General features: G+C 37.9%; 1 protein-coding gene across 2 annotated transcripts in view; it reads left to right on the forward strand.

Annotated features, from left to right (window-relative positions):
• Window positions 1–13310, forward strand: part of TCF7L1 (transcription factor 7 like 1) — an 88313-nt gene extending 75003 nt beyond the window's left edge. Inside the window, exons 5-12 of one of the 2 annotated variants that reach the window (XM_053718134.1) lie at window positions 1396–1528; window positions 4743–4845; window positions 5750–5833; window positions 7524–7667; window positions 9670–9826; window positions 9964–10083; window positions 10194–10242; window positions 11414–13310. In XM_053718134.1, coding sequence (XP_053574109.1) covers window positions 1396–1528; window positions 4743–4845; window positions 5750–5833; window positions 7524–7667; window positions 9670–9826; window positions 9964–10083; window positions 10194–10242; window positions 11414–11841 — 1218 coding nt within the window. In that variant the 3' untranslated portion in view covers window positions 11842–13310. The remainder of the gene's footprint in view (window positions 1–1395; window positions 1529–4742; window positions 4846–5749; window positions 5834–7523; window positions 7668–9669; window positions 9827–9963; window positions 10084–10193; window positions 10243–11413) is intronic. The other variant, XM_053718135.1, reaches the window with a different exon arrangement.
• The last annotated feature ends 2996 nt before the right edge of the window (window positions 13311–16306 follow it).

Raw genomic sequence — 16306 nt, forward strand, 5'->3', positions numbered from 1 at the left:
CTTTTATTATCAAATTTGCTTCATTCTCTTTTTATCCTTTGCTGAAGGAGCAGCATTGCACTACTGGTAACTAGCTGAACACATCTAGTCAGCCAATGACAAGAGACAAATGTGTGCAGGCACCAATCAGCAGATATCTCCCACTAGTGTAGGATATGTGCATATTCTTTTTCAACAAGGGATACCAAGAGAACAAAGCCCATTTGAAAAGTGTCTTAAAATTTACATTGCTCCATCTGAATCGTGCAAGTTTAATATTGATTTTCATATCCCTTTTAAAGAAAGTTGTACTTGCATGTTGCAATTGTTTACTGGTCTGGGGGGGGGGTTATATGACTAAATTAAAGGGACAGTCAACACTATAAAATTGTTATTGTTTAAAAAGTTATATAATGCCCATTCCCCAGCTTTGCACAACCAACATTGTTAGATTATAACATTTAAACTTCTACATTTCTGCCTGTTTCTAAGCCACTATAGATAGCCTTTTAATCACATGCTTTTTTAATTTGCTTTTCACAACAGGAGACTGCTAGTTCATGTGGGCCATGTAGATAACATTGTGCTCACGCCCGTGGGTTCTGCACAATACAGCTAAAATTCAAGTCAATAGATAATAAATAAATAAGTCATGTGATCAGGGGGCTGTCAGAAGAGGCTTAGATACAAGATAATCACAGAGGTAAAGAGTATACTAATATAACCATGTTGGCTGTGCTAAACTGGGGAATGGGTAATAAAGGGATTATCTATCTTTTTAAACAACACATTTTGAGTTGACTGTCCCTTTTTAAGGGACAGGAGGAAAAAAAAATCACACAATCTAATGTGGGTGACTCTCCCTCACGTACAAAACTCTTCATAGCTAGATAACCTGTTCTCAATCTAAAATATGTTTAGACGGTTTAGATAATTTTGCCAGAGCAAACTACATCAGGCCATAAAATGTAAGTTTATTGTACCTTTTTTATAGATGAATGTTTAAAGGGACACCCAGGTTTTATTAAATTTTCATGATTCAGATACAACATGTAATTTTAAACAACTTTCCAATTTACTTCCATTAATAAAAATGTGCACATTCTCTTATATTTACACTTTTTGAGTCACCAGCTCCTACTGAGCATGTGCAAGAACTCAGACTATAAGTATATGCATTTGTGATTGGCTGATTGCTATCACATGGTACAGGGGGAGTGGAAATATACATAACTTTGAAATGTGTTGGAAAAGAATCTACTATTTATTTGAAATTCAGAGTAAATGCTATTGTGTTGTCTTGTTATCTTGCATTTGTTGATTATGCAAATCTACTGTGTTTACTGGTCCTTTAATATAAACCAAGTTTGCTTTTATGGTGATTTGTGACTATTGTTCCATCTTTTTTTTTGTCAGTCTAACAAGGTCCCAGTCGTTCAGCATGCGCACCACATGCACCCACTTACCCCACTCATCACTTACAGCAATGAACACTTTTCACCAGGGACTCCTCCTGGACATTTGTCACCTGAGATAGACCCCAAGACAGGTGAGTTTTGTGATTGTGTGTCTGAAACTTTTTTTTGTTTTTTTTGTGTAAACTGAATTCTCTTCCTCTCAATAAATAAAAATGTACTAATAGTTATGTTTTACATATTAATTTAAAATTGTCAAGTGAGAAAGTTAATATAGGTTGTATATATGAGTGATATATAGTGTGAACTATAGGAAACTGTGTTATTTCTAAATTTCTTTCCTAAGACATAGAGATTCCACAACGTCATTCCAATTACTAGTGGGATATTCACTCCTGGCCAGCAGGAGGAGGCAAAGAGCACCCCAGCAAAGCTGTTAAGTGTCAATTCCCTTACCCATAACCCCTAGTCATTATCTTTGCATCTGTCAATGAAGGAAGTGAAGTTGATGTCTGATGATATTTTATTCCTTTTTCTGATACTTTTCCCTGCAAGCAAGGATTGGGGTTTAGCTGCGTCCACGTCAATCTCTTGTTGCTCTGTTCTTCTCTGTAAGGAGTATGTGTCCTTTCACGCCTTGTGAGCTGTCTTCCTGCCCGACAGCTAGATTTGCAGGTAAGGGAGATTTGCACTATCTATTTTAACTCCGCATTAATTTCATGGGACATTTATAATCCTTTAGTAAGGATTCTTTGGGGCAGTTTGGAGGCACTATTTGTATGTGGAAAGAGACTAGGTTAACGGCCTTCGTTATAGGTTTGGGAGGGCCTCTAACCTTATGGCTATATGATTTTAATTCCATAACATTTCATGTGGGGAATGTTTTAAACGGTTTTTACCTGGACGACATATTGGTTCATGCTCCATCTTTTTACAAGCAAACTCTCATACAGAGATCTTGTTGTCTTTTCTATGTTCCCACGGATGGAAACGGAATTTAGAGAAGCGTTCCCTTGTTCCAGCTACAAGGGTGTGTTTCCTATCTATGAAGATTTTTCTGACAGAGGTCAGAAAATCCAAACTTCTCTCTTCTTGCCTCTCGCTACAGTCTACTGTTCGGCCATCAGTGGCTCAATGCATGGAGGTAATTGGTCTGTTGGTCGCTTCCATGGACATCATTCCCTTTGCTTGATTCCATTTGAGAGCTCTGCAGTTATGCATGCCCAGACAATGGAACGGAGACCATTCGGATCTGTCTTAGAAGATAGATCTGGACCAGTTGACAAGACTCTCTCGTGGTGCATTTCTCAAGATCATCTGTCTCAGGGCACATGCTTCTGGAGACCCTCCTGGGTGATTGTCACCACGGACGCCAGCCTGTCAGGCTGGGGAGCAGTCTGGGACTCATTAAAGGCTCAGGGCCTTTGGACTAGGGAGGAGTTAATCTTCAATGCTCTGATGGCTTGGCCTCAATTGTTCTTAGCCCGGTTTATCAGGTTTCAGTTGGACAACATCAACTCAGTGGCTTACATCAATCACCAGGGCGGAACTTTGAGTTCCTTGGCCATGAAGGAGGTGACTCGGATTATTCATTGGGCAGAAGCTCACAATTGTCTTCCACATTCCAGGAGTGGACAACTGGGAGGCGGATTTTCTGAGCAGACAGATCTTTTATCCCAGGGAGTGGGCTCTCCATCCGGAAGTGTTCTCCAGGTTAACCCTCAAGTGGGGGGTGCCGGAGTTGGATCTGATGGCGCCTCATCAGAACGCCAAGGTACGGTTCAAGAGATCCTCAGGCCGCCCCGATAGATGCTTTGGCGGTTCCTTGAGATTTCGGTCTAGTATATCTGTTTCCTCCGTTTGGGCTCCTTCCACGGGTCGTTTCTTGTATCAAGCAGGAGAGAGCGTCTGTAATTCTAATAGCTCCTGCATAGCCTCGCAGGATCTGGTTTGCAGACCTAGTGAAGATGTCATCTCTTCCTCCTTGGAAGTTAAATCGCAACATTTACCATAATGTATGGCATAAATGCCTTTATTGGTGTGAACCGAAGGGCTACTCTTGGAGTAGGGTCAGGATTCCTAGAATTATATTTTTTGTCTCTTCTCCAGGGTGTTCTGGAGAAAGGGTTGTCAGTCAGTTCTATGAAAGGTTAGATTTCTTCATTATCCTTTTACATAAGCGTCTGGCGGATGTGCTAGATGTTTAAATCTTTTTGTCAGGCCCTGGTCAGAATCAGGCCTGTGTTTAAACCTGTTGCTCCTCCTTGGAGCCTTAATCTAGTTCTTAGAGTTTTGCAGCCATAGATATTAAGCTGTTATCTTGTCGCTATTTCTTGTGCTCGGAGTTTCCGAACTCTCGGCTTTGCAGTGTGATTCGCCTTACCTTATTTTTCATGCGGATAAGGTGGTCCTTCGTACTAAATTGGGTTTTCTCCCTAAGGTGGTTTTCGGATAGAAATATTAATCGGGAAATTGTTGTTCATTCTCTCTGTCCTAATCCTTCTCATAAGGAACTTCTGTTGCATAACTTGGCTGTTGTGCATGCTCTTAAATTTTACCTACAGGCTACTAAGGATTTTCGCCAGTCTTCTGCCCTGTTTGTTTCTCTGGAAAGCGTAAGGGTCAGAAGGCTACTTCATACTTCTCAACCAGAGGGAAAGAGAAGTAGATTTGTTTTGCTACTAAGACTACTGGACAGCAGCCTCCTGAGAGAATTACAGCTCATTCCACTAGGGCTGTCTCCTCTTCTTGGGCTTTCAAAAATGAAGCTTCTGTGGAACAGATTTTCAAGGCGGCAACATGGTCTTTTTCCAAATTTTTTCAAATTTATACTTTTGCCTCGGCTGAGGCCTCTTTTGGGGAAAAAGGGTTCTTTTAAGCGATGGTGCCTTCAGTTTAGGTCTACCTGTCTTGTTCTCCCTCCCTGTTCATTCTGTGTCCTCTAGCTTGGGTATTGGTTCCCACAAGTAATTGGAATGACGTTGTGGAACTCTACATGTCTTAGGAAAGAAAAGAAAATTTATGCTTAACTGATGAATTTATTTCTGGACATGGAGAGTCCACGACCCCACCCTTAAGATTACAGTATTTTTTTTTACTAAACCTCATGAACCTCTACACCTTTTGTGTTATCAACTTTTCCATTTCCCTTCGGCTGAATGACTGGGGGTTATGGGTAAGGGAAGTGACACTTAACAGCTTTGCTGGGGTGCTCTTTGCCTCCTCCTGCTGGCCAGGAGTGAATATCCCACTAGTAATTGGAATGACGTTGTGGAATCTCCATGTCCGGAAAGAAAGAAATTTATCAGGTAAGCATAAATTTTATTTTTGCTTATATTTCCTTTCTAGGAATCCCCCGACCGCCTCATCCCTCAGAATTGTCACCTTATTACCCACTCTCCCCCGGTGCTGTGGGGCAAATTCCTCATCCACTGGGCTGGCTTGTACCACAGTAAGTGAAAGAGAGCAGTCTGTCCTGATATGAAGTATTTAGAGGGACAGTCTACTCCCCAGATTTTTTTTTTTTTTAAAGATATTTAATCCCTTTATCACCCATTCCCCAGTTTTGCATAACCAATACGTTATATTAATACACTTTTTACCTCTTTGGTTACCTTGTATTTAAGCATCTGCCGATTTCCCCTTTATTTCAGTTCCTTTGACAGACTTGCATTTTAGCCAATCTGTGCCCTCTCATAAGAAACTCCATGGGCATGAGCACAATGTTAGCTATATAGCACACATAAACGAGCGCTGTCTAGCTGTGAAAAACTGTAATGCACTCAGATAATAGACGGCCTTCAAGTGGTTAGAAATTGGCATACGAGCCTACCTAGATTCAGCATTCAACTAAGAATACCAAGAGAACAAAGCAAATATGATAAAAGTAAACTGGAAAGTTGTTTAAAATTACATGCCCTATCTGAAACATGTTGACTAGGCTGTCCCTTTTAACAAATATATATTAAGATAATTTAACCATGTAAACACCTTAGTATAAATTGCTACACATTTTGCGTACTGCTACAAAATGAGCAACTAATTTAAAATGTACCAACTGTGTCCCATGTAGCGTCGGTGTTGTACATGGTTTGCAGAATAATCTGGCTATAATTAATCTGTGATTCTTCATAGCCTACATTCCCCTATGACTTTCCGCAATTTCATATTCTCCATTTGTAATCTTGAGATCTCTGCTGCTTACGTGGCATGCAAATAATAATAATAATAATAAATATATATATATATATATATATATATATATATATATATATATATATATATATATATATATATATATATATATATATATATCCTTTTTCCATAGTCTGACTGACTTTATCCTTTTTTTGTAGGCAAGGCCAGCCTATGTATTCCATACCACCAGGTGGATTCAGACACCCATATCCCACTTTGGCCATGAATGCCTCCATGTCAAGGTAAGGGATCCACTATTCAACATGCCTTAGGAAGTGCATATTTTGTGTTTTGTAAATGGGAGATTTTTAACAAATCTTTGTTTTGTTTTTTTCTGAACTACTCAAGTTAAGAAATCTAACCTTAAAGGGACATTAAACACTAGATAGAATGAAGCATTTAAAGAAAAGATTAGTCTGAGAGTAACATGTAGATGCATTTTATTTTTTTAAAGTTTCATTAGTTGTTTAAAACTTCACTTATTTTGTCAATTTGTAGTGTCTATAAAACAATGGGAGCTGCCATGTTGTAATTTAGGTTACTTTCTCTGCTGTGGCCAATTAGAGACAGTTATAAATAGGTCACTAGAGTGTGCAGCCAATGGCTGTGTGGAATATAACAGGGTTCTGCACTTCCATTTCTAACAGGAACTGAAAAGCTCACAATTTTAGAATGGAATTACAGGAAAAGGGGACAAAATAAATAATGAAAATATATTGCACTCACATCTCAAAAGAAACAGCAACTGCAAGGGTGTCAGGAAAAATAATTTGTATCCAATATAGTAAAGATCCGCACTCACTGGACTTGTGTCAATTGTGATATTATAGTGAAGTTTCGGAGCAAGAATGCCCCTTCTTCAGACCCCTTCTTCATTTTATATTACCATCTCAAAGTGTTTAAAGTCCCTTTTAAATGCACATGAAACCCAGTCTTTTTCTCCATGATTCAGACAGAGCGTACAATTTTAAACAAATTTCCAATTTACTTCTATTTGCTTCATTGTCTTGGTATCCTTTGTTGAAGGGAGCAGCAATGCACTACTGAGAGCTATCTGAAGACATTTGGAGAACCAATGAGAAGAGGCATATATGTGCAGCCACCACTCTGCAGTTGGCTCCCAGCAGTGCATTGCTGATCCAGAGCCTACCTAGGTATGCTTTTCAGCAAAGGATGCCAAGAGAACAAAGCAAATGAAATAGAAGTAAACTGGAGAGTTGTTTAAAATCTCATGCTCTATTTGAACCAGGAAAAGTTAATTTTGACTTTACTGTCCCTTTTAGAAGGACATCACAGATATACTATAAATATATTAAATTCTTGTATTCACAAGTAGTGGATTACAACAGATCCGCATACAAAATAAATGTTTTTAAAGCCACAGACTTTATTTCACTTTCTTTTTTAATAGACTTCTTAAAGGGATAGTCTAGTCAAAATTAAACTTTCATGATTCAGATAGAGCATGCAATATTAAGCAACTTTCTAATTTACTCCTATTATAAATTTTTCTTCGTTCTCTTGGTATCTTTATTTGAAAAGGCAAGAATGTAAGCTTAGGAGACGGACCATTTTTGGTTCAACACCCTGGGTAGAGCTTGCTGATTGGTGTCTAAAATGTAGCCACCAAACAGCAAGCACTACCCAGGTGCTGAACCAAAAATGGTCCGGCTCGTAAACTTTCATAGCAGCCTTTTCAAATAAAAATACCAAGAGAACAATGAAAAATTTATAATAGGAGTAAATTAGAAAGTTACTTAAAATTGCACGCTCTATCGGAATCATGAAAGTTTTAATTTTGACTAGAGTATACCTTTAATTTAGTATGTTTTTCTCAGTTTCTGTAATTCCCTGTCATTTTGAGCTAAGATGCTGCTGCAGATAAGTATTATATATCACATACTCATTGTCTACCCTTCTTGTTGCCCTCAGTTTGGTTTCCAGCCGTTTCTCTCCACACATGGTGCCACCTCCTCACCATAGCCTGCACACATCGGGCATCCCTCACCCTGCTATTGTCTCACCAGTTGTAAAGCAGGAACCTTCCTCTGGGAATATGAGTCCTAACCTCCATTCGTAAGTTGTTACATTATTTTTCTGGTGTGTGTGTGTGTTTTTTTGTTTTGGTGTTTTTTTTGGGGGGGGTCAACTACATGGTTAGTCCTCTAGAGCAGACATCCTCAAACTTGGCCCTAAAGAGGTTTTCAAACTACATTTCCCATGATGCTCAGACAGCTGATATGCTGGCTGAGCATCATGGGACATGTAGTTCCAAAACTTCTGGAAGGCCAAGTTTGAGTATGTCTGTCTGCTCTAGAGCATTTCTCAACCTTTTTGTAGCAAGTACCCCTGTAGGCATACATTTGATTTCTATGCACCACAACTGTAGCACAAATATTATTGCTCTTTAACATGAACAGAAATGGAAATCATGTGATTTCACAAGCTTGTATCAGATGTGTTAATGAAGTAAATATATAGAAATCGGATATTTCTTTTATGTGTTCCAGAATTTAAAATTTGGCAACATACAACGCAGATATATAGTCCATTGATATTAATAATGCAATTAATGTGATTCTTACGTTTAAAAAAGAGGAAAATAAACGCTTTTCTGCATGATGAGGGAATTAATATTTATGGTACCATCAGTGGTTCAACCTAGGCAAGGAAATACTCACACTTTGCTCTGTTAGCAGTGCTCGAGGGTAGAAATGAGAAACACGACTTTCTTTGATAAGTCATATTTACAACAGCTACATCAGGAAAAACAATGATGGCTAGTTCATGGAGTACCCCTTGCCAGTGCCCCTAATACCCCCAGGGGTATACGTACTACAGTTTGAGAAACTAGGGTCTTTGACCAGTAAAACCTAGGCGGTACTGTGTAAATTTTCATATTTATTTTACTTTATTAATAAAATACATTTAACTGACTAAAATTTACCACATGTATTTATCAATTTGTAGAGACACACACATTTAACTTGATTTTTTTTTTTTTGGTTCATTTCATAAGGGACAAATATGGAATTAAGTAGGCTGTAATAAATTGAATTAGCATTTTTTTATCTTTGTGTATATACGATTTCTTTTCCTGGATTAGTAAGAAATTTGGCTTTAGACTATCTCTTTAACATAAAGTGCCTAGTAAATATCCTCTCCTAAAAAAAAGTTACTAGTACACTCACCCACTATAGGAAAAAGCCACATTTCTTACTTTCCCACTATATATTACTAAATGTTATACTACTCCAGGATTTTTTGGATACTTCAAGTCATATAATAGACCAATAAAGGCGAATCGGAATACAGTTGTGAATGAAAATTACTATCTATTTGTTTACTTCTGAGCATTTTTTTTCTTTCGTGTAACAGCACCTGCTTTCTATAGCTTGTAAGCTTTAATGAGCAATACATTTTAAGTTCCTTATGTTTTATATGTTTATTTGAACCTCTTAAAGGGACACTGAACCCATTTTTTTTTCATGATTCAGATAGTGCATGAAATTTTATGCATCTTTCTAATTTACTCCTATTAATTTTTCTTCGTTCTCTTGCTATCTTTATTTTAAAAGCAGGAATGTAAATCTTAGCAGCCAGCCCATTTTAGGTTCAGCACCATGGATAACGCTTGCTTATAAGAGGCTTACATTTACTCACCAATAAGGAAGCATAACCCAGGTTCTTAACCAAACATGGGCCAGCTCCTAGGCATCACCTTCCTGCTTTTTAAATAAAGATAGCAAGAGAACGAAGAAAAATTGATAATAGGAGTAAATTAGAAAGTTGCTTAAAATTGCATGCTCTTTCTGAATCATGAAACAAAAAATGTGGGTTTAGTGTCCCTTTAACTTTTATTAATGGACGTAGAAACTAATTTGAGCACCCGTAAAGAAACCTATTCCTTGGCATCAATATAACCAGGGCTAAAAATACGTTTACAAGTCCTCCTGTCCTGTACATCACTTTTATGCAAGTCGATAAAGATCATGACTCCTTGTGGGCAGGCCCTTAACAAATGAAGGATGATAATATGATGTGTTCTTGGCATGTGACACTATAATCTTCTTTTCAGGAAGCCTATGGTGGTGAAGAAAGAGGAAGAGAAGAAGCCTCACGTTAAAAAACCCTTGAATGCCTTTATGCTTTACATGAAGGAGATGAGAGCCAAAGTAGTAGCAGAATGCACATTAAAAGAGAGTGCCGCAATCAACCAGATTCTGGGTCGCAGGGTAAGGATTTGACCTGATATTCACTCTACAATCTGAGATCTTCTTTTTTTTCCAATTTTACCAACCTAATTTGTTCCTCAGCCTTCCTCGCTCTCTACCATTTTCTAAACCGTTTTTGTTTTTCTTCCCCATACCAGTGGCATTCTTTATCACGTGAGGAACAGGCCAAATACTATGAGCTAGCACGAAAGGAACGACAGTTGCACTCTCAGCTCTATCCCACGTGGTCTGCAAGGGACAACTATGTAAGTGTGACAGTAAGTCACGCTAGCCTGCCTAGATGTGCATGCTATATTTATATTACTATTTAGCACCGTGTGAAGTATAAAAAAAAAAAAATAGTAACTAGATTCTTTTTCTCCTTCAGGGAAAAAGAAAGAAACGGAAGCGAGAGAAGCAAAGCCAAGAAATGGAACGTACGTAAAAGCATTATTATTAGATTTGCTCCCCTATCTTAAAGGTGCACACGTTCAGAGTAGGGGCTATTGCATTGTCTTTTTATTATGAACTTTAATTATGCAATTCTACTGCATTCAGTGGTCCTTTTTTAATGTGTAGAATATCAAACATTGGCCTTTTAAAATGCAAAAACACACTTTCTGCATTTCTATTTTTAATTGTTGTTTGTTTTTTATATTATTAAAAAGAAGATTCTTATCAAGGATGTCAAACACTACAGGGTTTTTTCACAAAGAATTAGGTCTTATTGTAAATTAAATGCAATATTGTTGAGGACATCTTTCTTTGAGCATACATAAAGTCCTTGAGAATGTAGTATACAATGTGTTGTAAACAAAAACTTTGCAATATACTTTCATTATTTTATCCACTTTTGCTGTAGTTTTAAATATGTTGGCTTTACTGTTAAAGTGAATGTAAATTGTGATGCTAAAGTGCCCAGTTTTTAAAAATTTGATTAAAAACAGGGGCACTTTTAATTCATCAAAATTTAAATTTTACTGGTTGTGAAGAAATACTTACCTTTTAAACTTGACAGCAGCTCCAGCTTCCTCCGGTCGTCGCAAGCCATTTCTGATGTCAGAAATGATGGATAGGTCATCCTCCAATCACGGCTTCCCCCCGGGGGAATCAGTGTCTGATTCAACACCGTGATTGGAGGATGCCGGATTCCTCATTTTAAACCTAGGAAGAGGCTTTGCGATGGGTGGAGGAAGCTGGAGCTGCTGTCAAGATTAAAAGGTAAGTTGTGAAAAAAAAACAACACGAGTGAAATGTAAATTTTGATGACTTAAAGTGCCCCTGTTTTTAATCAAATATTTAAAAACCGGGCACTTTAGCATCAAAATTTACATTCACTTTAAGTGATAATTCAAAATCCAGATTTAACTCTATTTTCCACACAGTCATTGGTTGCAAACTTTAATGACTCCTTTATAAGAATGTTCCTAATTGGCCTCGGTTACATCATGGCGGCGCCCATTGCTATATGGACACTAAAACAAACAAAAACAATATTCTTGCATATTATTCTGAGGATATTATTTGCTTTCAAAATTAATCTATCTAGTAATATTTTTTTTTTTAATGTATTTTTATTAAACTTTTACAACTGTTGCCCACTTACAGATACAGTCTCCAAGCCCAAGAAGATGTGTGTCCAGCACCTTCCAGCTGATAAATCATGTGACAGTCCAGCCTCCTCCCATGGCAGTATGTTGGACTCCCCAGCCACTCCTTCCGCGGCCCTGGCCTCACCTGCAGCACCTGCAGCCACACACTCCGAGCAGGCCCAGCCTCTTTCCCTGACCACCAAACCGGAAGCCAGAGCTCATCTTTCTCTCAGCCACTCAGCCGCCTTCCTGGCCTCTAAATCCCCTTCGTCCTCAAGCTTCTCAGGACACCTATCCTCCCCAGTGGGCTCCCCACTGCTTTCACGGCCTATACCAATCACATCCTCCATGTTATCTCCAGGAGTCTTTTCTCCAGGTCTGCCAGTTTTCTCTCCAGCTCTCCAGTCACAGCCCCTCTCTCTGGTGACCAAATCCAATGACTGATATAATAGACAGGGCTTTGACAGTTGGTTGTATTTTCAGGAACCAGGGACTCTTTCACTACAAAGCAAGAGCAGATCTGCATATGCATCATTCTGCACTAGTTTGTGTGTATATATACATATATATATATATATATGTCTTTGCAGAAGGAGACTTTGCTCTGCACTGATGTGTGTGTGCGCATATATAAGTATCTGCAGATAAAGACACCTGTGCACTGGTAATATAATACTCTGCAGATATAGACATTACTCTGCACTAATAGGGGACACTACAGCTATATGTTGCCACATTTCTCTGCACTGATATATATATATCTATATATCTATATCTCTGCAGATTTCAACACATCTGCTTTAATCCCAAAGCTCTGTAGATATGTGTGTAAAAGAGTTGGATCTGCAAATAGCAGGACAATACCAAGTGCAAGCCCAGATGAATATGGAGAACTTTGCAGATGTTTACAGATCTACCCCTAGGGCTTTTGGTACACTGCTCATTTTTAAAGACCTTGCAGAGTTATTCATGGAACTGCTCATAAACAACCTTTTTTCGGCATAGACTTTCTCCTCTCCAGCAACCAGTGTATTCAATAAAGATGGCTGCCAATGGACCCAGAATGATTATTTGGTCAATATTTGACCTGGAGGATTCACCCCTAGGGCGGCAGAAAAAAAAGTTCATCCCCTTTTAATTTTTTTTTTTAATAAAATATTGCCTGTAGTTTCAGTTAATTTTTCTTTTTTTTTCCTTGTTTTCTTTTCTTTAACACGGAAAGTAAAAAGAAAAAAAATAAATTGATTTCTAATGAGTATCACCATGTAGGATGTAAATTGTACATACCAAAGTGGTCAGAGGGAAGGGGGTGGTGCATGCTTTTTCATTTGTGTGGGAGGTGGGGGAAAGGTGTTCATTATTTTTTTTTTTTTTTTTTAAACTTACATCTTTTTATTGGGGGCTTGAGAAACATACCCATTTCTTTTCACTGAGTGAGTCTGGAAGAAAATATCACATTTCTAATGCTGCTGTGGCATTTTAGGACATAATGTGTCCTTTATTTTTGTTTTTCTATTTCTGCGTGTTCAACAGAATTTCCATGTATTATTTTTTTTTTCCATCCTTTTCCCCCTTTTCCATTCTTGTCTTTTCTCCAGCGTCTTTTTTTTTTTTTTTTTTTTTTTTTTTTTTTTTGGGACAAGGTAAAAATACTTTGAAAAATGTGACTTTTTTTGTAACAAAAATAGAAAATATATTGTGTTTTAAAATATTATAGGGGTGTTTTTTATTTGTTCCTACATACATACATTTTGTTTCCCTTTTTACTATGGTTTGTAAAAGATTTATATTCTTTTGAGGGAACTGCAAATAAGATCAAATCCGGAAATAAAATAGGCTGTCCATTGCTTGGCATTTGAATGGGTTAAAAATAAAGCCTATGGAACCTAATAAAGAAAATTACATTTATTTTATTTAATTTTTTATTTTTTTTGTGTGTGTAATTGTGACATTCACAGGTTTAAAGTGTGGGTTTGTTTTTTCTTTTTTTCTCCTCTGTGCAATACTGCTTAAACGGACAGCCTACTTTAGATTTTTTTTTAAAAAAAATCGATAATCCCTATATTACCCGTTCCCCAGTTTTGCATAAACACGGTTTCTTAATATGCATTTTACTTCTGATTACCTTGTATCTAAGCCTCTGCAGACTGCGCCCTTGTTTGTTATTTTGACAGTCTTGCATTTTAGACAATCAGTGCTGACTCCTAAATAACTCTAAGGGAGTGAGCACAATGTTATCTTTAGGGCATTTATGAACTAGCGCTGCCTGTGGAAAAACTGTCAAAATGCACTGAGATAAGAGGCGGACTTCTAAGGCTTAGAAATTGGCATATTTTAACAAAGAATGCCAAGAGAGCAAAGCGCAAATTTGATGATAAAAGTAAAATGTAAAGTTGTTTAAAAGTACATGCCATACTTATAATTTATGTAAGAACTTACCTTATACATTTCTTTCATGGTGGCGAGAGTCCACAAGCTTACGTATGCGATATACATTCCTACTAGGAGGAGGCAAAGTTTCCCAAACCTCAAAAGCCTATAAAAAAACAAAACCCCTCACACACACCTCAGTTTTACGAATAGCCAAGTGGTGAGATGTTTAAAAGGAGTAAAAGCCAATAATGAGGAGTAGGAAAAATCATAATTTATGTAAGAACTTACCTGATAAATTCATTTCTTTCATATTGGCAAGAGTCCATGAGCTAGTGACGTATGGGATATACAATCCTACCAGGAGGGGCAAAGGTTCCCAAACCTCAAAATGCCTATAAATACACCCCTCACCACACCCACAATTTGGTTTAACGAATAGCCAAGTAGTGGGGTGATAAAGAAAGGAGTAAAAAGCATCAACAAAGGAATTTGGAAATAATTGTGCTTTATACTAAAAAATCATAACCACCAAAAAAGGGGTGGGCCTCATGGACTCTTGCCAATATGAAATAAATGAATTTATCAGGTAAATTCTTACATAAATTATGTTTTCTTTCATGTAATTGGCAAGAGTCCATGAGCTAGTGACGTATGGGATATCAAATACCCAAGATGTGGAACTCCACGCAAGAGTCACTAGAGAGGGAGGGATAAAAAATAAAATACAGCCATTTTCCGCTGAAAAAATAATCCACAACCCAAAGTATAAGTTTATTCTTTAGTGATAAGAAAAACTTAAAACATCAGCAGAAGAATCAAACTGAAACAGCTGCCTGAAGAACTTTTCTACCAAAAACTGCTTCTGAAGAAGCAAATACATCAAAACGGTAGAATTTAGTACATGTATGCAAAGAAGACCAAGTTGCTGCTTTGCAAATCTGATCAATAGAAGCTTCATTCTTAAAAGCCCACAAAGTGGAGACTGACCTAGTAGAATGAGCTGTAATTCTCTGAGGCGGGATGTTACCCGACTCCAAATAAGCTTGACGAATCAAAAGCTTTAACCAAGAAGCCATGGAAATAGCAGAAGCTTTCTGACCTTTCCTAGGACCAGAAAATATAACAAATAGACTAGAAGTCTTTCTGAAATCTTTAGTAGCTTCCACATAATATTTCAAAGCTCTTACCACATCCAAAGAATGTAAGGATCTTTCCAAAGAATTCTTTGGATTAGGACATAAGGAAGGGACAACAATTTATCTACTAATGTTGTTAGAATTCGCAACCTTAGGTAAAAATTGAGTCCGCCTTATCCTGATGAAAAATCATAAAAGGAGATTCCCTAGATAGCTCAGAAACCCTTCTAGCAGAAGAAATGGCCAAAAGGAAAAACACTTTTCAAGAAAGTAGTTTAATGTCCAAAGAATGCATAGGCTCAAATGGAGGAGCCTGTAATGCCTTCAAAACCAAATTGAGACTCCAACAAGAAAAAATTGATTTAATGACAGGCTTAATACGGACTAAAGCCTGTACAAAATAGTGAATATCAGGAAGTTTAGCAATCTTTCTGTGGAATAAAACTGAAAGAGCAGAGATTTGTCCCTTCAAGGAACTTGCAGACAAACCTTTATCCAAACCATCCTGAAGAAACTGTAAAATTCTAGGAATTCTAAAAGAAAGCCAAGAAAATTTATAAGAACACCATGAAATGTAAGTCTTCCAAACTCGATAGTAAATCTTCCTGGAAACAGATTTACGAGCTTGTAACATAGTATTAAACACTGAGTCAGAGAAACCTCTATGACTTAGTACTAAGCATTCAATTTCCATACCTTCAAATTTAATGATTTGAGATCCTGATGGAAAAATGGACCTTGAGACAGTAGGTCTGGCCGTAACAGAAGTGGCCAAGGTTGGCAACTGGACATCCGAACAAGATCCACATGCCAAAACCTGTGTGGCCATGCTGGATCCACCAACAACACAAACGACTGTTCCATGATGATTTTGGAAATCACTCTTGGAACAACTAGAGGCGGGAAGATGTAAGCAGGATGATAATTCCATGGAATGGTTAGCGCATCCACTGCTTCCGCCTGAACATCCCTGGACCTGGAAAGGTATCTGGGAAGTTTCTTGTTTAGATGAGAGGCCATGAGATCTATCTCTGGAAGACCCCACATCTGAACAATCTGAGAAAACACATCTGGATGGAGAGACCACTCCCCTGGATGTAAAGTTTGACGGCTGAGATAATCAACCTCCCAACTGTCTACACCTGGGATATGCACTGCAGAGATTAGACAGGAGCTGGATTCCGCTCAAGCAAGTATCCAAGGTACTTCTTTCATGGCTTGAGGACTGTGAATCCCACCTTGATGATTGACATATGCCACAGTTGTGATATTGTCTGTCTAGAAGCAAATGAACGGTTCTCTCTTCAACAGAGGCCAAAACTGAAGAGCTCTGAAAATTGCACTGAGTTCTAAAATATTGATTGGTAATCTCGCCTCTTGAGATTTCCAAACCCCTTGAG

Source organism: Bombina bombina, chromosome 6 (assembly GCF_027579735.1).
Source record: "Bombina bombina isolate aBomBom1 chromosome 6, aBomBom1.pri, whole genome shotgun sequence".
Lineage (NCBI taxonomy): Eukaryota > Metazoa > Chordata > Amphibia > Anura > Bombinatoridae > Bombina > Bombina bombina.